Here is a 22,679-nt window from a genome sequence, read left to right as displayed (position 1 = left end):
ATTTACAACACTGTTCCAGAACAGTTCAGCCTAAATATACAGACGTGTGCAATGCATTTTATGGAGGACTGTTTCCTGATCCTGGGAGAGAAGACTACAATGTGGGCTGTTCTGAGTCACAGTCTGTAAGTACGTTTACATATGTAAAGGATTTGCAACTGATGATTCAAACGCGAGTTTAGAGCAATGTAGGTCAGCTGTTCTCAATTCCAGTCCTTGTGCCCCCCTGCTCTGCATATTTTGTATGTTTCTCCTATGGCTTCAGACATTTGTTCTATTCGAACGTAAGTGCCCTGTGAAGTGGGCATCACAGGATATTCCACCATGATTCCAGTTCGAAGCAAAAGTTTATGTTCCATTCAAAGTGCACTGAAGTGTGCGAGATGTGAATTTAAATTGTATTTATTTACAGAAGCATATGATGTCAAACTTGTCTGTGTGTGAAGACGTTGCGCAGCGCAAATCCATGAATGAAACTTCCGAAGTGAGGTAAACTTCCACAGATTTCCCCTGCTCAGGAAGTAGGGAGTAATGAACACTGTGTAGTGACCATGTCAATGGAAACACCATTCATGATTATCTGAATTAGGTGTGTTAACGAAGAGAGACATGCAAAATATGCAGAGCTGTTGGGGGTGAGTACTGGAATTGAAAACAGCTGGTGTAGAGTAGCGCTTGTTTGTCGTTTCTCTGATTACAAATGCAGACATGGTTTTATGTTTATGCAACATGATGCAACGAAACGCGTAAAAACAGTATAAGTCATTATAATCTGTAATTATGTCCCCACTGGATGCAACAAATGGCTTGTTTGTAATTGGTTTTATTGTTTTTATTCTTCTGACCGGGACACGCATCACAGTATGGCAAGTGGTGTAACATTTCCATCACATGCATGAGGCATTCGGCCAATCACAATGCACTGGATAGCTGGCCAATCAGAGCACACCTTGCTTTTCAGACCGATGAGCTTTGTAAAAAACGACGCGTTTCAGAAAGGTTGGGCATAGAGGAGAAACAATAATGTACAGTATGTGGAAAATAATGTGTTTTTTGAACCTTAAACCACATAAACACATTTCATTACAACAAATATACAAAATAATGTTCATTTTAGCAACATCATATGACCCCTTTAACTTCAGAACAGTGTTGGGCAAGTTATTCTGAAAATGTAATGAAATTTCTGATTACTCCTTTTAAAAGTAATCAAGTTACTCTTCTGATTACTTTATTTCAAAAGTAGTTACATTACTAGCTGTGTTACTTTTTTCTGTACATCCATGAAATTTACATGAAAAAATAAGTTCCCCTTCAGGAACTCCAGCTGCACCGAAATGCTATGGGAATGCCTTCAGCGTGATCATGCTCTGAATCAGGTGTTTAATCAGACCAGTGGATGGGTGAGATGTCACGGGCGGGTGACGTAGAGACCAGGAAGCTATAAAAGCACGTGTAAATAAGCTCCAGTATGTCAAATGCTTCTTCAAAAATTAAGCATTTGGGTGAGAGCAGGCAGCATAGGCTGTGTGCTCCTCCCTGCCCGCATTACACATTGGGTGGTGATACATCCAGTCTGTGTGTTGTCTGCTTGGGAGCGGAGCACACAGTGTCAGCTCTCTCTGCCCCCATTGGGAGCTTTTTTTACTGTGAATGCTTTGCTCCCAGAAGGCTCTCTTTGAGGAGGAAGCCTTCACAAGTGTTCCTCGCTGTTTATATAAACGAGCGGCTCGCCATCTCTGAGACAACGCGTGCATTACATCATTCTTGTTTTTTAACATGAATCGTATCACACCAGATTGTGTTACTTGTCTGGTTGTTTGGCTGCATTTAATTCTGAAGAATTAAATGAAGTATTTCATCTTATTATAAGAAGTTAAATATACAGGAGCTCTTAAAGGTGCTGTATGTAAGATTTTGACTCTACTAAAGCATAAAAATGCCATAATATTTTTGCAGATATTTAAGAAACATTTAAAGTTAACATACTTGTTTATCTGAAAAACAATGCTACAGTCAGTTATTCTCCTTAGGAAATGTGCATTCTGGGGCGGAATGTCGGTCTTTGTTTTAGTTTGAAACCCGCCCACTGCCAGTTTACCCAATGTATTTCGGCACCCTGGGTTGGCGGAAAAAAACTGTGTGTTTCATTTCATTTATCGTCAAGTGTGCTCGTTCCTGTTTGTGTTGTCAATCTGGCAACCTGCGTGTGCATCAAGCCTGAATAGGAGGGGCCGAGTGAAAAAAACCCTCTCCAATATTTTGAATTTGGACTGCAATACCTAGTTCAACCATTCATTCACACACACACACACACACACACACACACACACACACACACACACACACACAGGGAAGTTGTGGCCTAGTGGTTAGAGAGTTTGACTTGGGTTGTGGGTTTGAGTCTCGGGCTGGCAATACCACGACTGAGGTGACCTTGAGCAGGGCACCGAACCCCCAACTGCTCCCCGGGCGCCGCAGCATAAAATTGCTGCCCACTGCTCCGGGTGTGTGTTCATAGTGTGTGTGTGTGTTCACTGCTGTGTGTGTGCACTTTGGATGGGTTAAATGCAGAGCATGAATTCTGAGTATGGGTCACCATACTTGGCTGTATGTCACGTCACACACACACACACACACACACACACACACACACACACACACACACACACACACACACACACACACACACGTCAATATTTACAGTGTTGACCTTTGTTCTTCATAACCTCTGCCACTTGCTCTGGCATGCTGGATATTAGCTTCTGGGCCAAATCCTGACAGATGGCGTGCCATTCTTGACTTATTAGTACTCGGAGTTGAACTAATTTGCTGGAAAAATGCACGGATCACCAAACTGCTCATGGATCGCTGGAAGAAGACACTCTTGCAAGAGGTTTTGATAACATTCTTTATGGCAGTGTTCTGGGGCAGAATTATGAGAGAGCCCACTCCCTTGGTTGAAAAGCAACCCCACACATGAATGGTCTCAGGATGCTTCACTGTTGGCAAAACACAGGACTCATGGTAGCATTCAACTTTTCTTCTCTGAACAATTGATTTTCCAGATGTCCAAACAGTCGAAAATGGAGCTTAATCAGAGAAAATAACTTTGCACCAGTCTTCTGCTGTCCAATCCTTGTACTTCCTGCAGTCTTTCAGTCTGTCCTTGACATTTTTCTTGGAGAGAAGTGGCTTCTTTGCTGCACTTCTTGACACCAGACTGTTGTCCAAAAGTCTTGGCCTCACTGCGTGTGCAGATGCTGTCACACCAACCTGCGGTCATTCCTGAGCAAGCTCTTCACTGCTGGAGACACGATTCTGTAGTTGACTCCTGAGGAAGAGACGGTCCTGGCACTTGCTGGACACTCTGGGATGTCCTGAAGACTTCTTTACTGCAGTCAAACCTTTCTCCTTGAAGTTCTTGATGTTCCAGTAAATGGTTCTTTCAGGTGCAATATTCTTTGTAGCAATTTCCATGCATGTGAGGCCATTTTGATGCAAACCAATGATGATTGTGAAAAGTTAATTTTTTGGCCAATGAAGCTTTTAGCAATTATTTAAAAAGCATCTAATCACTCTACACAATAATCTAGAAACCATGTGAATGAACACCACAACAGCTTAAGCAGCAAACTTTGAAAAGCACAAAATTTATGTCACTGCCAAAACTTTTGGCCCTGACTGTATATTACCTACCACGATTACCTACCATAGTATGATGCATTGTTGTAGAAACTAACTAGCTAGTCATGACTGTTTCCCGAACATTGTCTCATCGCTGTCATTTGAACCACATTGGTTCAACAATATAGGATGGGCGTTAAAGATGTCACACGATGGTGGAGTAAAAACCTCGGCTAATGAATTGATCTGAGATGCAGCTGTAATGAACATGGCAGCTGATGACTTCATGACTTCATGTTTAATTCATCATGTGTTCCCTCTTTTGTCATACTCCGAGGTTCCCTTTTGCATTTATGCTCAAGCACACTCTTCAGAAACTCCACTGATTGTTCCCACACTAAAATATACAGATTGAAACGTACATATATTTAATTGGCATGAAAGATACAGAATTTACTGCATTTTTTTTTTTTAGAATAATATAAATTATTAAGGCTTTCCTAACCAATTGCCTGGTAGTTTATATTGTCACCAAATGTAAACTATACTGTTGCCCATCTCTAAACTGCTAAATGTGGATAACTTGGGGGTTTGCTTGGTGTCTAAATGTGATACTGTGTCCAGTAAGGATTCACTGGTGGATTCAGCCTTTAGTAAATTTCAGGCTGGGGTGTGTTTCCTAAAAGTATAGTTAGCTAACTAAGGTCGTCTGTTCCATTGAACTCTATTTGTAATGACGGAACTTACAACCATAGCTGGTTTTGGGAAACGCACTCCTGGACCTGATAGTCTGCTGTCATACCAACAGCCAGCAGCAACAACCTGCAACATTATTCCTAACATTCTGCCACTTGCTTACAGCCTTGACACATCTGTGTTCTTCTTTGGACATAGTAAAAAAAGACAACTACACATACCGTGCATTTTTTATTTATTTTTAATTTTAATATTTTTTCACAAGAAAGGAACACAAATAAAGGAATGACCCATCTACAAATAAATCTAAAATGATCAATCCCCTGAGAGCAAATGCTGTGTCTAGTCTATACTTCTTTGCCTATGCTTTTAGCTTTTACCAAGCACAAGTAGTTCACAAGGAGGCAAGCAACTGTGTGATAAAGAGAAGATGCAGTGATTTCCAGGGACATTTTTACCTTTATATGGGCATTTTTTTTTAGCTTTATTAGATGTATGCATCATCTTTTTTTTGTACAATTCTTACATTTAATAATCAATATTCAATTACAATAAGACAGTATAGGCTGTTACCAGTCAAATGAAATCAGTATCAACAAAATCCATCTTTGCACTACAGAAGCATTAATAATGCTGTGAGGTTAATGTTTTCATAATACATTTTTGGATACTGAAACATTGCACTATCAGTCTACAGCTACAGTCTATTCGTTGTAGCTAGCCTTGCCCTGTCACATGAACCAGGTTTCAGATCTTACCTACTGTAAGACCATACATCATCATCAGATGCTGCAAATCATCCCAAACAAAATCTCTGACAGACAGACAGACAACTAGTTCCTTGACATCTCAGCCGTTCCACTTCCCCTCTGAGATCTTCAGTCTGGTCCTAATTAATGTCAACAGCCGACGGATAACAATAATACGCCTGAAGATAGGCATAGGACCTACAGTCGCTGGAGTGGAAACTTCTCTCCTCTGCCATAGCTCCTTGGTGATGAAGTGGACACTGTGCCTTTGTTTAATACTTAACTATACAATTACACTTTCATGTGCAGAAAGCACATACTTTGTGCTCAAAATGAGCCTAAGATTCAAAATAGTAAACCTAATTATGGATAGTAAAGATCCATTTCCATAAGCACAAACATAAACTAACATTTGTAAAGTTTAAAAGGTTCGTAAAAAAAAAAAAATCGATTAAAAAACGTTAAACATATGAGTTAAATACAGTTTAATTTATCATGTGCTATATTAGGCGATGATGACTCTCTTAGAATAGTCTTTTTATCTGGTTTACTATTTTTCACAGTATGATTTTTGGTGAATTATATTAAAATCAGTTAGAAAAAAACAAACATTGTAAATAACTTACAAAAAAGTATTGTCCCCATCTTCTAATTTAATTTATAATAATAATAAGAATTAGATTTTAGTGATGTTTTGACCAATGAACTAGGAAATGTTCCCGGTTTCCTTTTCAGAAATATGGTCTCATTATCCTATCGTTGAATGTCTTTTATTATTGCACCTGTACTGATGAGCTCAGTTCAGCGGCTCCCATTCTAACCCGAAGCTTTCCTTTCAGATCCAGAGGTCGGATCCAGATGCACTTCATCAGTGTTACGTCCTGCGCGCGGCGGGGCGGGGCCAGTGCGCGGTGACGTCAGAAAGGTCGTGGGTGAGAGGTGATCGGACACATCTTGTTGTCTTTGTAAGAGTGGAGCTCGATCACGCAGCCGTGTCTTCCCTCTTCCCCGAATCCTCTCAAAACTCCCTCCCGAACCTCCCGGACCTCCCCCTCTCACCCTCCGGACCCTCGGACCCTCTCCCCTCCCGCAGCGCGCGTCAGGTGAGGCTTTACCGCGGCTCTCGCGCTCACGAGCGCGAGGGGCCTGCAGGCCGCGGGCTAGCGCTAGCGCTCGGGCTAATCAGACTCCGCGCTTCTCCTGCGATATCAGTGGATATTTCAGCGTTAAGCACGCCAGTGTGTCGTTTAAACCGTCAAACAAACGCCGTGAACACAGCCAAAACCGGTTTGTTTCGTTTAAAGCGCAGTCCGCCGTTACGACGCTCTGTTACGCAGCTAGTAAACACACGAGCTAAAGCAGCTTTACCAGCGATTCAAAAGCCGATGGGTAACCGTTGATTTAAAACAATATTCATTTGAGTTGCAGGAATTAGCTTCATATTTATACGAGTGGCCTGCTGGGTAAAATAAATATTTATAGTAAATATTAATACTGCTGAGGAAAAAGTGACCTGCAAAAGTGATCAGTGCCAATGAATGGCATGTTTACACTCAGTGATAGCGTGAGTTTTAATTCAGATTCACTGAAGGACAGTGTGGACTGCTGTTGTGTTGTTCATTGACCGTGTGTGTGTGTGTGTGTGTGTGTGTGTGTGTGTGTGTGTGTGTGTGTGTGAGACAGGTTGATCATCCGTGACCAAAGATCCAGAGCTTGACTCATTGATCATCATGGACTCTGGTGTGATTGAAGGAGGACTTAACGTCACGCTCACCATCAGACTGCTCATGCATGGCAAAGAAGTGGGCAGCATCATCGGAAAGGTGGGTTTGAAACCGTGCTGCACAGTAACAAAGTGTTTTAAGTACTTGAAGGATAAGGTAGCCCAAAAATGAAATTCTGGCATTAATTACTCACCCTCTAGTCGTTCCAAGCCCGTAAGACCTTCGCTCATCTTCAGAATACAAATTACTATATTTCTGATGAAATCGGAGAGCTTTCTGACCCTTTATAGACAGCAATGCAACTACCACATTCAAGGCCTAGAAGGATAGTAAGGACATCTGTAAAATATTCTGAATGATATCAGTCGTTTAACCTTAATTTTATGAAGCTACCAGAATACTCTTTATGCAAAAAGAAAACCAAAATAACGACTTTAACTAGGATTTTCAGTTGTATCTATAATTCCAATGTGTAATATTGTACTCTTTTGTCCACTACGTTACATAAAAACATTTTGTTACTCATGATTTTGAACTGAAGACATGACCTCACCCTCTGAGATGCAAGAACAGTTTGAGCTTTCCAACAATACCAGTGTTTCCCACAGGATTTTGTGAGACTGTTGGTGGGTGGACCTCTGTCCCTCTAGGGGGTTCCGGGGACATGCCCCCCTGGAAGAAAATTTCGTACATTTTAAAGTTAAATTCATCTATCTGGTGCACTTTGAAAGTTAAAAATTAAGAGCTCCAACACAGGTTCAGTGTGTAAACTTAAAGAAAAAAGCTGCTGAATTGACAGTCCTCTTTTTTAGTAATATTATAGAAATTTGGAAACCAAACAGATTAGAATATAATAATAATAATTCATAATTTTATATTATTATTCCTTTGGCAGTAATAGCTATATATTGTAAAACAATTGCACTGTAAAATAAGTGAAAATGAGTATTTCACAGGTATATTATTTTACCTTATTCTACAGTAGGGAAATAACAGTACTTTTGTCCAAATTTCTACACTTGCAGGCAGGGCCTAAAGCTAACCTTTTACCACATCTGCCAGTGGCTGGTGACTTAAGAAAATTTACTGGCCACAAATGTTTTTTTCCTGGCCATAAAACTGTTTTTGCAGTTGCTGCTACTACAAATAATCATATTTTATCATTTATAAAATAAAAATTAATTTAAAATTAGAACCGCTGCATTTTAATCACGATACAAACAAAGATGCTACACGTATGTAGCATTAGCAGTTTAAAAAAAAAAATATATATATATATAGTATCATTTCAACATTTGAAACTGAATGGTCTACTTCAGCTTTGTGAAATTATGCTTAAACCTGTATTAAACAAAAACAGCGGACAGGCTGAATTTCACTCTCTGACAGCTGGTGGCGCTTTTAAAACAGCAGTGACAAGAGGGAAAAATGCCATAGAAACTTGTCTCAAGTCAGTTCCCTTCAGAAATACATTCAGGTAAACCCCCACCCCAATATTTAAATTTTTCGGAAACTGCAGTTGAGCTTTTATTTTGGAGGAAGACTCCAGCTTCTGTGGCAACAGGTTTACAAACGCGTCTCCATTCAAATCTAGTGCGATTCTGTCAACATTTGCCCATTAAGATGTTGAAAATTATGCTGATGTGAAGAAAAAGCGTAACTGGTGGCCGTTGCGTTCTCACTGAACAATCAAAAACAGTTCGCTGCATTCACTGTGAAAGGAGGCGTTCTGAGACGCAGTAAACGCCGGATCACGAGCCGATCGCGAGTGCAAAGTGCGTGCTTGGCTTTGAAACACACAGCGCTAACAGACTTGAAAACGGATAAAGCCATTTTACACTTAGTTCGTTTGACACTTTGCGAAAGTAATGGCACAAAACACAACGTTAAAGAGCTTTCATGTTATAGTGAGGAGTATAAATATATTTTCGGTTTATTTTGAAGGTGTGGCGGGTCAGATTAGACTGTGGCGGGCCCCCACACTCTAATTAATGAATGGGAAGCACTGAATACTGTTGAATTTATTTACCATTTAGTATTGATTATGGTAAATGAAAATGTCATTTAGGTCAGTTATCTGTGAAGTAAATGTGACCCTGGAGCACAAAACCAGTCAATAGGGTAATGAATAATCTTTCCATCGATGTATGGTTTGTTAGGAGGACAATATGGCTGAGATACAACTATTTGAAAATCTGGAATCTGAGGGTGCAAATAAAAAAATATAAATTGAGAAAATTGCCTTTAAAGTTGTCCAAATGAAGTCCTTAGCAATACATATTACTAATCAGGCATTAAGTTTTGATATATTTACGGTAGGAAATTTACAAAATATCTTCATGGAACATGATCTTTTCTTAATATCCTAATGATTTTTGGCATAAAAGAAAAATGGATCATTTAGTGTTGGCTATTGCTACAAATATACCTGTGCTACTTATGACTGCTTCTGTGCTGCAGGGACACAGATGTGCTGTAGAAGTGTGTGTCTATTGAAATGCTTGAATGTGAATGAGCGTTTGTGTATGCATTAGGTGTTTTAAGGTAAAATAATGCAGCTGTATTGTACTGTATATGTATCCATGTATTTAGCTACACAAATCTAGATTTTCTCCATGTATTTTATTTCACTTGTTTGTGCACTTGAATTCTCAGTCATATTAGTGTGTTGAAGTTTGATGTTTTGATAGTGTGTGTGTGTGTGTGTAAAGTAAGATTTAGTAATAAAAAACACATTTGCTTATTTGCAGATCAATACGTGTTAAATATCTGCAGTATTTATTTTTATTAGTGCTGATGAATAGTATGACTAGTGCTGGCTAGAATAAATTAACATGGTTCATCCATAAATGCTTTAATCCTCAAGAACATATAAAAATTAATGCTTTTGTTCTTTTGTTAAAGTAAAATAGAAAATGAGAACTAATATATTTACTGCAGTAATGTTTTGTCTGTGTACCTGATTTTTGTAATTCATTTATTACTGATAATAAAAATTGTATGGATGAACCTGACGTCACAGAAATGGAAACCGTGCGACCAATGGCATGTAGTTCATGAGCTGTTCAGAGGACGAGGCACAAGCGATGGGGTGATAGGGTCTCTGCAGTGGAGGCTCCAAAAAGATGGAACAGTCTTCCTTCTCGCATTCGAGTTCCTCCTCCTCTAAATATTTTTAAAAGGCTCGGGTTTTATGTTTAGCTTTGGAGACTACCGTGTGTTGAGGCATTAGTTTCCGTTTGTACTGTTTTTGGTGTTTTATTTGTGTTTTGATGTTGTTTTTATATTTTTGAGGAATTATCTTCATTATTGTACAGCACTTTGGTCAATGCTCTGTTGTTTTAAATGTGCTTTATAAATAAACTGATGTAGTGTCAGAGCCGAGTACAGGAAGTCGTCTGATGGACGCAGTCGAGATGATTTTTATCTCAGTTAGGACACAATGAAATGTGTGAGAGCCAATGCATTTTATGTAATTAAATAGGAAAACATGGATTTGTCGTGATCTATCAGATTCATTAAATTTTAAAGCTCAAATCATATTTTTTTATGTAGTGTTTGAATTTGTTTTTGTCATGTTATTCTGCTGAAATTGATACCCTTAAAGTTTTTTGAATCACTCAATTTAGTTTTATAATTTTAGGATATATATATATATATATGATTTTTTTTTTTTTTTTTTTTTTTGGTGTATTTATTTGATATAGTTTTCATGAAAAATGGCAGAAAATGGCATGGTATTTAAAACAAAAACAAAAAAACAATCCACGCAGGCACTGTGTAAATGCATCATTTAATATCCTTTATTTTTCCTTTATTGACCAGATGTAATACTGCTATAACTGATTTTATATATGAATGCACCCATAATGTGTTATATGCATTTATATGTTATATGTCTTTGTGTCTTGCAGAAAGGTGAATCGGTGAAGAAGATGCGAGAGGAGGTGAGGGGACTGAAGCGTGTCTGTAGCTGTGGTTGTGATGGTTTTCTTCATGTGTTAGTGATTGTCTTTCGAGCTTCTCTAAAGGAGCCTGTTGTTCTCTGTGCAGAGCGGCGCTCGGATCAACATTTCTGAAGGGAACTGCCCCGAACGCATCATCACTCTCGCAGGCCCCACCACCGCTATCTTCAAAGCCTTCTCCATGATCATTGAGAAACTAGAAGAGGTACAAACGACTTCCACTCACTTGGCAACTCTGTTTTCTCCTCTAATGTACATGAGTCCTTCACTGTAAGATCAGGAACATGTAGTCCAGTGAATGGAGTCTGATTTCATATCATAGAAAAAGAAATATAAACAACAGAAGCACTTGTGATGCTGAGTATTGTTCCTGGGGTGACGGTTTCAGGGTTCTTGTAGGTCTTTAAGAAGCCTTATTGTCTTAAGACCTCTCCAGAGTATTAAGAAGTTGTACATTTTAATGTAATATTAACATATTTGCTCAAACACAAAAAAGAAAATGTTCGTTTAGTGTAAAAACTGTAAATGGATACCATGTTGGATTATTGAAAATACGGTTTACTTCTCATCTGTGTTAGAAGTACTGAGTACAGCATGATACTGCATGAAAATTATTCAGACACCTTCAACATTTCTCACACTATCACAGTTTATTTGCTGTAGTTTAGAAAAAGGTAATAAAATACGACAAGAACTGTTAAACTGTGTCAGAACAAATTCATCTTGATAATGTCAGATAACTTTGATAAAGGTATGTAATTAATTCGGCTGAATAGCTGTCAGCTGTTAAATTTAAGAACACAATTAGAAAATACCAATTTAGCTCAACCAATTACAGCAGTGCTTAATTTTGTTCAGTCTGTGGTGTAAAAAGGCCGCATTAGCAATTAAAGAAAAAACACTTATATTTACAATTACATTTAGTCATTTAGCAGATGCTTTTATCCAAAGCGACTTACAAATGAGGACAATGGAAGCAATCAAAAACAACAAAAGAGCAATGATATATAAGTGCTATTTCAAGTCTCAGTTAGCTTAACGCAGTACATGTAGCAAGGGCTTTTAAATAATATAATAAATAAAAAGAAAACAGATAGAATAGAAAAAGAATAGAGCAAGCTAGTGTTAGAGGTCTTTTTTGCTTTTGTTAATTGTATAATAAATGAAAAGAAAACAAATAGAAGACAATTTTTTTTTAAGAAAACAAGCAGCAAATGAATAGAGTGCAAGTCTAAAAGGGACAAGGGTTTTTTTTTGTTTGTTTGTTTTAAGAATAGAATTAGAATAGTGAGTGCTAAAGTTAGAGGGTCAAATAAAGATGGAAGAGATGTGTTTTTAGCCGATTTTTGAAGATGGCTAAGGACTCAGCTGCTGGGATTGAGTTGAGCAGGTCATTGCACCAGGAGAACATTTCATTTAAAAGTCCGTAAAAGTGATTTTGTGCTTCTTTGGGATGCCAAACATGGTCAGGTCCAAGTGTCTGAATCATTTTTGGTTCCAAATTTTTATCAATTTTACTGGTAGTCCAATGTATAAAGAATTTTTGGTTATAATACATCACAGTTTGCTTTATTTTTCTATCCTCACTTACATAAATGAACTATAGTGTCCTGCATCCACTAGTATAAAAATATCAAAAATTATATCTCCTGTCTGAATAATTTTTAGTTTGACTGTCTGTGATATTGTGTGGTTTATTTTTAATGTTAATTTTTGTTTGCTCGAAGTTATTTTAAAGAATTGCGTTTGATTTCTAAAAGAAACTGAGCAGCTGTGGTGTCAGTGTGGTAATGTGTGAATGTTGATGTGCACAGGACATCAGCAGCTCCATGTCCAACAGCACGGCCACCTCGAAGCCCCCGGTCACGCTGCGGATCGTGGTGCCGGCCAGCCAGTGCGGCTCGCTCATCGGCAAGGGCGGCTGCAAGATCAAAGAGATCAGGGAGGTGAGCAGATCACTCTGTGTCCCGCTGAAATGTGTAACGCAGGAAAACAAGGGCTTTGTTCGTAGGTGAAGATGACTGTTAAACTCTAGATTTCTGTCTAGTCGACAGGAGCTCAGGTACAGGTGGCTGGAGACATGCTGCCTAACTCTACTGAGAGAGCCATTACTATCGCCGGGACCCCACTGTCCATCATCGAGTGTGTCAAACAGATCTGTGTGGTCATGCTGGAGGTAAAACTTCATCTGCTCACCCTTGACTCTGGCTGCTTTGACCTTTTCTGCTGTCCAATGATGAGTAGTACACCTACAACAGAGCTCCTATGAGTCCTTAAAATTGCCGCCTTGTTTTTTTTTTTTTTTTTAAACACTTAAAATCAATCATTTAGTGTGCTGCAAGTTCATGCTCATTTGCATTTACATTTGACTGCCACGCCCACATCTCAACATCCAATCATTAATGATACATAGAACCAAGACCTGCCCCTTTTTTGTTACATTCAGATTTACATTATTTGCAAAAATTTTATTTGCTCAGTGTTGCCAAATCCATGGTTTTCACCATTTTTGCAATTGGGCTAATTTCATACTGCTGCCACAAGCTGTTTTCTTTACTCTGTGCATTGAAGCGAAATCGCCGCCAGATTCCAGCCAAGCATGATGTTGGAGGAAATTTTAAATGTTGTTTTTTTATTTTTATTTATTTGTTTTTTTTATAAGATTTTGATAGTCATTTTCCCCTGAAACGCGATCGCGCTAGTGATTAGGGTAGTTTTGATTACCAATTGGGCCGGTTTTGACACGCAACCCTCCATTTGCTAAACCTTGTTTGCAAAAATGCAGACTTCATCCATTCAGCCAGCCATTCCTCTGGTGCTGAGAACCTGCACTAACATCCCTGTGACGCCTGAGTATGAGGAGCTGAATTGGTTCATAGAGCTAAAAACAGTGTTGCTTATTGAAGCTAAATCTGAATTATTATTTGACCAATCATCCCTCTGTTCTTGTTTCAGTCTCCTCCCAAAGGTGTGACCATCCCTTACCGACCCAAACCCTCAGGATCGCCTGTCATTTTTGCAGGAGGACAGGTGAGTGTTTCAGTGCCACTGCAGCTGTCTTGTGTGTGTGTGTGTGTGAGAATGATCTGTGTTTCATCTCAAATGTGTGTTTTGCAGGCATATGCGGTGCAGGGACAACATGCCATTCCTCAGCCTGATGTAAGAGACGGTTCTTGTGTTTTCTCAATTCTCTGTAACACAGAAGGGTCTGAACCCATTAGAGCACTTTCAAATGCAGTGTTTTGCCTGTTAAATATCTTGGCATGCTGTTTTCTGTCTCCACAGCTCACTAAACTCCACCAGTTGGCAATGCAACAGAGTCCGTTTCCTTTGGCCCCCAGCAGCCAAGGCTTCACTGGTAAATCCCTTCCCTCAGACTTTATTGTTCGGTGTCTGATCTTTTCGGTGGCTGATGGAGTCGATTCTGTTTCTCTGTTCTGCAGCTGGTATGGACGCTACTGCACAGACAGGCTCTCATGAACTGACCATTCCAAATGATGTGAGTTTGCTGACCTTTCATTTCCTACTCCAGTGTTACTCATTTTGTGGTTCGGTTGGCAGTTAATACGATGATATGATATGATCATGCAGTCGATACAGATATTTCATAAAAACATTAAAAACAAGCGGGGTTATAACAGTCTTGCGTAGCCAGACCTTGAGACTGACGGCTGAAGGTCTGGAATTCAAGGCAGCTTTCATTGGCCAAGGCCCATGAGGCCGTTCGACTGACATGTCAAACAACCAATCACAGGTCGTTTCGTTCAGCGTCATGTTTCAGGGCGTGGAAATATTGCCACAAAAACAACTGTGTGTAAAACTCTCGGACATATTTTAAAGATTCTATGACGCAAACTTTAAATATTTCACATACTTTTGGAACTCCAGTGTTTAGTTGATCCTGATAAGCGCTCGTCGTCACAGTTGTAAACATTACGGCTTTCTTCTTTCGTGAGGGGGTTTGGTGCCACGGCATCTTTGTTTCCAGGCGCAACATTAACGTTTATACACACGTCTCCCAGAAATCCTGTAGAATTCAACCAATCCAATGACGACTTCGACACTCCTGAAGTGTTTCCACTTTTGTGTCCCATATGCATCAGACGTTTAGCCAACGTTTAGCGGGGGTGACGTCTGAGGCTGAGAATAGCTATAACATAACTCATTAAAAAGACAAAAGGCAAAACCCATTATAATCAGTGATGTTGTCTACTTGATGCAGCGCGACAAGATCTCATCGGTAAACTGATGCCTCGCTCTAATTTTTATGGACACAACATTCAAATAATGTTTTTGTGGCTTGTTGTTATTCGCTTTGTCGCATCCAGTGTAGAGAAACTTTTAGCTGTTCCAGCACAGCGTGACACCTGGTGTCAGTGTCTTCTGCTCTATTACAAATAATTTACATTTTAAAAATAAGCAATAATTAACAGTAGCCTATATTAATAAATAATAAACAGTGGCATTGCAAGATGTAGATATAGACTAGAAAAGATATTTAAACTTGCTCTGCCCTTACGTCCATGACACTGACCCTGACTCACTGAAGAGTTTCCAGTTTTGACAATCTTTCCAGCTCTTAACGACGAATATGCTTTTGGATGGTAAGATACATGATGGGCTAATATAATAAAAATATAAATAGAAATAACTTGGTCTTCCCAGCATTAAGGTAATCCTGCTTTAAGGAATACTAATCTGCACATCATAGACATCGATATTGGACTTGTGCTAAAACTGAGTAGTAAAATGTGCTGTTATGGAGTTCATTTCTGAAATGATGACAGACAACAGCATTGCTCCCACACAGTTGATAGATTTAGCTGTTTATTGGATGCACTCACATCCATGCACTCCAGTGTCTTCCATTTTACCCAATACCCAGTGCACTAAAAAGTAACTGAGGATTTTTGTAAAATTGAGTACTGTAATTTACTCCAGTAATCGTTATAGCCCTACACAGCATATTGATATTTGTGGGGACATAAGGTTGAGGCCAAGAGATGATTTTGTCGATGTAACAACATCTGTATGTCAAGATCCTGTGTTGAGGGAACATCCTTTTCTCGTGGCCACAAGGTATTATGTCTAAACACCTGCATGAACCTGGCAACTTTGAACCGATCGTGTCTTTTCCCAGTCACTGTACATTTAAACTTTCTATTCAAATCCTTAAGAAAGAAGATTTAGGACTGTTTCCACAAGAGTTGATAATACACACTTTTCACAACAACAGTAATAATAATAATAAATATAGCTGCAAGCAGCGATTACCGGGGTTCAAGCACTTAATGGCTTTCATGGCTTCTATGCTGTCAGGTGTCTCAGGCAATGTAAAATGAATGGCTGACACCAGAATACATCCATGATTGAGAATATGACACACACACACACACAATAATGAAAAGGTTGAAGAACACTATTACTTAAGACACACTATTACTTAATGGAGGCTAAGCATGCTCACACACACAGACTCACATTATGTTGTAGATATAGGTATTTTAAAATTACTTACAGGTTATAAAATGCTTGCCAGAAGTGTCCTGTTTATAATATTTTCAGGTTTAAATTTAATCAATTGGGCATAATTGTCAAAACTGATTTGTCTGTATCAATGAAGTGGTAAACTTTGACTTAATGTGATTTTAAATGTAATAATAATGATTTTAAACTCTGAATGTCAGTACCTAATAAATCCTGAGAAAATAACTAAGTGATAGAATGAGCCAGTGGGTGATTCTTTGCTGCCATCTAGTGGTTGTATTTGCAGTTTCTTTCTTTTTTCTTTTAAGATTTATAGGCACTTGGGTACAACCAGTGTTTCCCACAGTATTTTTTGAGACTGTGGTGGGTGGTCCTCGATCCCTCTGGGGGGTCCGGGGCATGCTCCGCTGTAAGAAAATGTACATTTTAAAGTTAATTTCATCTATCTGGTGCAATTTGAGAGTACAAAATTAAGAGCTCCAACACAGGTTCAGTCACAGTGTGCAAACTAAAAGACAAAAGCTGGTGAATTTACTTGTTCTGTTAAAAAAAAACAACAACTTACATTTACAATAGGGTTTCAGCACTACGTGCTTGAACCTCTAATAATAAAATGAGTCTAGAGCAACAAATCAGCATATTAGACACTGAAGACTGAAGTAATGCCTGCTGAAAATCCAGTGTCACAGGAATTAATGACACTTTATAATATACTCAAATAGTGGACAGTTTCCCACAGCCTTACACTTTAGCAGGAGGGAACTTTTAGAGCGGGAGAGATAGAGGTTTCTCTGGGAACGGCTGTACAGAAAGCAGCACTTTGCTCACAAACGCTGCTTCATCAGGCAAGATGAAATGAAAATGACATCGAAAATTTTCTGAAGGCGGTTGGTGTCTTTTTGAAATACAGTGATATAAAAACACCCACGCCGGTTTTTGATGTTTAAACGTTCAGTGCTCTTATTTATTCAACCAAGTCAAAGCCTTTTGGAAAATCTATTTGTGGCGGTCAGTTTTGATATTGTGGCGGCTCACCACAAATAAATCAATGTATGGGAAACCCTTGTGAAGTTATTTTAAGTAGTAATTTTCACAATGTTACTGTTTTTTTCCTGAAAGTTGATTGGCTGCATCATCGGTCGCCAAGGTGCCAAGATAAATGAGATTCGTCAGATGTCAGGGGCACAGATCAAGATCGCCAATCCAGTGGAGGGCTCGACCGACCGACAGGTCACCATCACCGGCTCACCTGCCAGCATCAGTCTGGCCGAGTACCTAATCAACGCACGGTAACCAACCTGCTCTGTGTGCTCCCAGGCAAAAAAAAAAGTGTACTTCCATGATGTACTTAAAGTGCTCTATTTCCGTGTATCAATTTTGTAATTAATTAATTAATATACTAAAAGTGATTCTTTAGTACTTCTTAAGATAAACTAAAGGTAATCTTGGTGTACTTAACTGTGCTATTATTATACTTATTATACTGGTGACTAAATGCATTTTTTTAAATACAGAGATAGTATGTTAAAAGTGAATTTTAGTTCATATTCATGTGGCCTGTAGCACGAAGCGAAATGAACAGACTCTGAGTTTCAGAGTAAGTTTAGAGTTGAAAAAAACCAAACAAATCCAACCGGGTTTAGATCAGGTTCACTGGGCTCACAAAGCTCAATATAAATGTTCTCTGTCAACTCAGGGTTGATCCAGAGTTTGTGATTAACTGAAAGTGTGACAGGTGCAGCAGACAGCCAATCACAGGGAACATGGAGAGCATGAGTTTGATTCACTTCTCGCGAGAGTCGGCACAATTCACTTCTCTGTTCAAAATTAATAGATGTTGTTATTAAAAATAGAAATAATTTAAATGCTTTTAAAAGGCAGGAATAAACAGCTGCTGCAACAGACATTTGAGAAGGCAGCAGAAAGAAAATATCTGACTATGCACAAGAATCAGCTGAATTTATTAATTTATATACTTTCACAAAGAGCTCAAAAGGAAATGCATATTAGTCATTTTAAAAGCTTTATATATTGAAACTTATTTACAGGCAATGTATACATTTAAATTAATTCAAATTCAAATGTAATGTTAATTGCCAGCTCATATAAATATTTTTATAAGTTTGTATAATTATAATTCCTATGATATTAATATAATAATTAGCAGCAAAAGGCAATTTTGTCTTTGAAATTCTTCTACTCTAAACAGCTTTAATTTGGAGTGAGAGATATGCTGGAGTTTCTTCATTGCATCAGATATGTCACTTTGCTCACAGCTGATTGGTCCAGTTTAGGTTTGAGAATTAGGGTGCTTTCACATTGGTTCGCTTGCCTGGTCCGCACCCGAGCTCGATTGCCCCCCCTGCCCCCGCTGGACTGCATTCTTATTGTGTTATTTGGGTCCGAACCGCGGTTAGTTTGCATCATCAAGCCAACAGCTGTTTATCCCGTTGCTTAGTAACGGTGGCGCAAGAGAAGGCGGCAAATGCATAACATTGCTCTCTGCACTTTTATATATTTACGTTTTTGAACAGTTTGTTTTGTTTACAAAGCTTCGGTACATAACGGCACTTACGTCTGTCTTACGAATGTACTGCAAATGATCTGAAGAAAACTGAAGGCGAATGGAAATGAGATAGACAGCTCTGTGTTTGCAGCGCGTCAGTCACACTTGTCAGGAAAGTGAGTGAAACACACACCAAACACACATTTTTATCAAATAAGTCATTAATAGTGGTTCACTTCTGCGATTTGGAATGATTGCATTCACATCAGCAGCGAACCGTAGCGGAGTTCACATGAACCGTACCCCAGACCACCCTTTTTAAGCGGACTCTGGTACGGTTTCGCTGGGGTGCGCACTCAAGTTCAGAAGACAGCGTTCACATCATCCAAACGAACCGAACTCTAACGTCAGTCGAACCCGGGTGCGCACCAAAAGTGCTAGTGTGAAAGCACCTAAAACCCTGCTCCGGAGCAGGGTAGCCATGTAGACAAGTCTCCATGTGGGGATGAAACCCGCTCAAAACCAACCAATCTTCTTGACCCCTAAAACTCAAAGAGATTGCTCACACTAAACGTGAACTTACCTGGATAAAAATTGAAACCAGCTTTGTGCTATGGGCCAGTGATGTCCAAAAATAGCACAGTTGAGCACACTTAGATGAACTTAAGTTTATCTTAAGAAGTACTAAAGAACCACTTTTAGTATATTAAATACAAAATTAGTGCACAAAAATAGAACACTTTAAGTACATCATGGAAGACTTTTTTTAACCTGGGGCTGTATTGTAGGCTTCTAGTCAACATGTCCATTTGCTAGTTTTGATCTCAGCTGACTTGAAACCATTTGCACACAACGTGTAAGAACACCTGTCGTCTTGTGATTTCAGACTAGACAGCCAATCACAGGGAACATTGAGAGCATGAGTTTGATTCACTTCTCGCGAGAGTCGGCACAATTCACTTCTCTGTTCAAAATTAATAGATGTTGTTATTAAAAATAGAAATAATTTAAATGCTTTTAAAAGGCAGGAATAAACAGCTGCTGCAACAGACATTTGAGAAGGCAGCAGAAAGAAAATATCTGACTATGCACAAGAATCAGCTGAATTTATTAATTTATATACTTTCACAAAGAGCTCAAAAGGAAATGCATATTAGTCATTTTAAAAGCTTTATATATTGAAACTTATTTACAGGCAATGTATACATTTAAATTAATTCAAATGTAATGTTAATTGCCAGCTCATATAAATATTTTTATAAGTTTGTATAATTATAATTCCTATGATATTAATATAATAATTAGCAGCAAAAGGCAATTTTGTCTTTGAAATTCTTCTACTCTAAACAGCTTTAATTTGGAGTGAGAGATATGCTGGAGTTTCTTCATTGCATCAGATATGTCACTTTGCTCACAGCTGATTGGTCCAGTTTAGGTTTGAGAATTAGGGTGCTTTCACACTTGGTTCGCTTGCCTGGTCCGCACCCGAGCTCGATTGCCCCCCCCTGCCCCCGCTGGACTGCATTCTTATTGTTTTATTTGGGCCCGAACCGCGGTTCGTTTGCGTCATCAAGCCAGCAGCTGTTTATCCCGTTGCTTAGTAACGGCGGCGCAGGAGAAGGCGGGAAATGCATTACAATGCTCTCTGCACTTTCATATATTTGCGTTTTTGAACCATACGTTTTGTTTACAAAGTTTTGGAACATAACGGCACTTACGTCTGTCTTAAGAATCTACTGCAAATGATCTGAAGAACGAAGAAGGCGAATGGAAATGAGATAGACAGCTCTGTGTTTGCCAGCGCGTCAGTCACACTTGTCAGGAAAGTGAGTGAAACACACACCCCAAACACACATTTTTTATCAAATAAGTCATTAATAGTGGTTCACTTCTGCGATTTGGAATGATTGCATTCACATCAGCAGCGAACCGTAGCGGAGTTCACATGAACCGTACCCCAGACCACCCTTTTTAAGCGGACTCTGGTACGGTTCGCGGGTGCGCACTCAAGTTCAGAAGACAGCGTTCACATCATCCAAACGAACCGAACTCTAACGTCAGTCGAACCCGGGTGCGCACCAAAAGTGCTAGTGTGAAAGCACCCTAAAACCTGCTCCGGAGCAGGGTAGCCATGTAGACAAGTCTCCATGTGGGGATGAAACCCGCTCAAAACCAACCAATCTTCTTGACCCCTAAAACTCAAGAGATTGCTCACACTAAACGTGAACTTACCTGGATAAAAACTGAAACCAGCTTTGTGCTATGGGCCAGTGATGTCCAAAAATAGCACAGTTGAGCACACTTAGATGAACTTAAGTTTATCTTAAGAAGAACTAAAGAATCACTTTTAGTATATTAAATACAAAATTAGTGCACAAAAATAGAACACTTTAAGTACATCATGGAAGACTTTTTTTAACCTGGGCTGTATTGTAGGCTTCTAGTCAACATGTCCATTTGCTAGTTTTGATCTCAGCTGACTTGAAACCATTTGCGCACACGTGTAAAGACACCTGTCGTCTTGTGATTTCAGACTCTCATCCGAGGCAACAGGAATGGCCGCGAACTGATGCTCTCCGCCACCCCACTGCCCCTTTCTCCTCCTCCATCACATTGCGCTCTCTAAATGCAAAAGAAAACCAAGTATTTTCAACCTAACTTTTCCTTTCACCCACCCCAAGCTATGCTTCATGGATATACACAAGTATTTTATTTATTTATTTCATGAAAATGTTTTTAAAATCCCTTTGCGTACAGTTTTTAATGTCTATTTTCTTTGCATATTTTGTCAGTTAACATTACCGTATGGAAGTGACAATGGAGAAAGTGGAAAAATCTGAAAACGCATAAATGTTTTTGTTATCTCAGATTTTTCTTATAAAAACAGAAAAATATAAAAAAGAGAGCAACTACAAATAATAGATTGACCGCTTTCCCTGTATCAGACATTTATTTATTTTAATTTAACTCTAGGAATTTACAGATTTTAAAATCCTAGAAATGAGCTTTAGAGAATAAGCTCCGTTTTCTGCATCAGATCGATTTGAATCTGTGAGCTGTTTCAGGTGACTTTTTTTTTTTTTGACATTCCTCAATATTTGTCTTTTTTTTTTTTTTTTTTTTTTTTTTTTTTTATCCTGAAGTTAGAGATTTTGTTAGAGGGAGGAATGGGAGATGCTGCAATTTCTGCATAAATGACATAACTGGTATAATAATGAGTTGAAAATATTTCTTTTAGAGAGAATTTTTTTTTTTTTTTAACCCTGTGGTGTAGAGCCCAGACTGGAGGATTCCCAATTGACATTTATACGATGATGCGACTGAGTTACTGATCAATTACATGACTAGAAGGAACTTTCTAGAATTAACACTAGTTTCCTCTCTACTCTGCTTGAGTAATAGTTATGTTTTCTATTTTATTATTATTATTATTTTATTTTTTTTTTTCTATTTTTTGTTTTTTGTTTTCTTGCAGGAGGAAGGAAAACCTAAAACCTTTTTGTGCACGTTTTCAGAATATTGTAGATTTGGAGTGCAGCTGGAATGAAGAATTAAACATGCAAAATTAAAACATGAAATGCTGAAACTACTTTTTTTGGTGTATTTTTTTAATATATACCCTGGTTTACTATGGTGTGGGGTTTTTTTTTTTTTTTTGGTGTGCTATAAAATGCGTTCACTGACTTGGGGAGCGTGGCTAAGTCAGTAAATATGCTTTCCATTGATGTATGGTTTGTTAGGATACGACAATATTTGGCTGCAATACAACTACAACAAAATCTGAATATTGAGAAAATCACCTTTAAAGTTGTCCAAATTAAGTCCTTGGCAATGCATATTATTACGAATAAAAAATTAAGTTTTGATATATTTACGGTAAGAAATTTACAAAATATCTTCACCTGGCGATATGGTTTGGTCTTCA

At 38.6% G+C, this 22,679-nt stretch overlaps 1 protein-coding gene across 3 annotated transcripts; it reads left to right on the top strand.

Moving 5' to 3' along the window:
• Positions 1-5,976: 5,976 nt before the first annotated feature.
• pcbp2 (poly(rC) binding protein 2) lies at positions 5,977-22,340 on the top strand. Of its 3 annotated transcripts, XM_042730575.1 has the most exons (12): positions 5,981-6,175; positions 6,756-6,895; positions 10,711-10,743; positions 10,850-10,966; positions 12,576-12,707; positions 12,809-12,937; positions 13,717-13,791; positions 13,879-13,920; positions 14,047-14,119; positions 14,205-14,260; positions 17,368-17,537; positions 21,288-22,340. In XM_042730575.1, the coding sequence occupies exons 2-12, from the start codon at positions 6,803-6,805 to the stop codon at positions 21,322-21,324; spliced, it is 957 nt and encodes a 318-aa protein (XP_042586509.1). In that variant the 5' UTR covers positions 5,981-6,175; positions 6,756-6,802; the 3' UTR covers positions 21,325-22,340. The 3 variants fall into 3 exon arrangements, with proteins under 3 accessions (XP_042586507.1, XP_042586509.1, XP_042586508.1); XM_042730573.1 differs by having other exon boundaries at positions 5,977-6,175; positions 13,717-13,920; XM_042730574.1 differs by lacking the exon at positions 5,981-6,175 and adding an exon at positions 6,211-6,636 and having other exon boundaries at positions 13,717-13,920.
• Positions 22,341-22,679: the final 339 nt, after the last annotated feature.

The sequence above is a fragment of the Cyprinus carpio genome, chromosome B9 (genome assembly GCF_018340385.1).
Source record: "Cyprinus carpio isolate SPL01 chromosome B9, ASM1834038v1, whole genome shotgun sequence".
NCBI classification, from domain to species: Eukaryota; Metazoa; Chordata; class Actinopteri; order Cypriniformes; family Cyprinidae; genus Cyprinus; species Cyprinus carpio.
The sequence above is the reverse complement of the archived record's forward strand: the minus strand, read 5'-3'. Positions and strand labels throughout refer to the sequence as shown.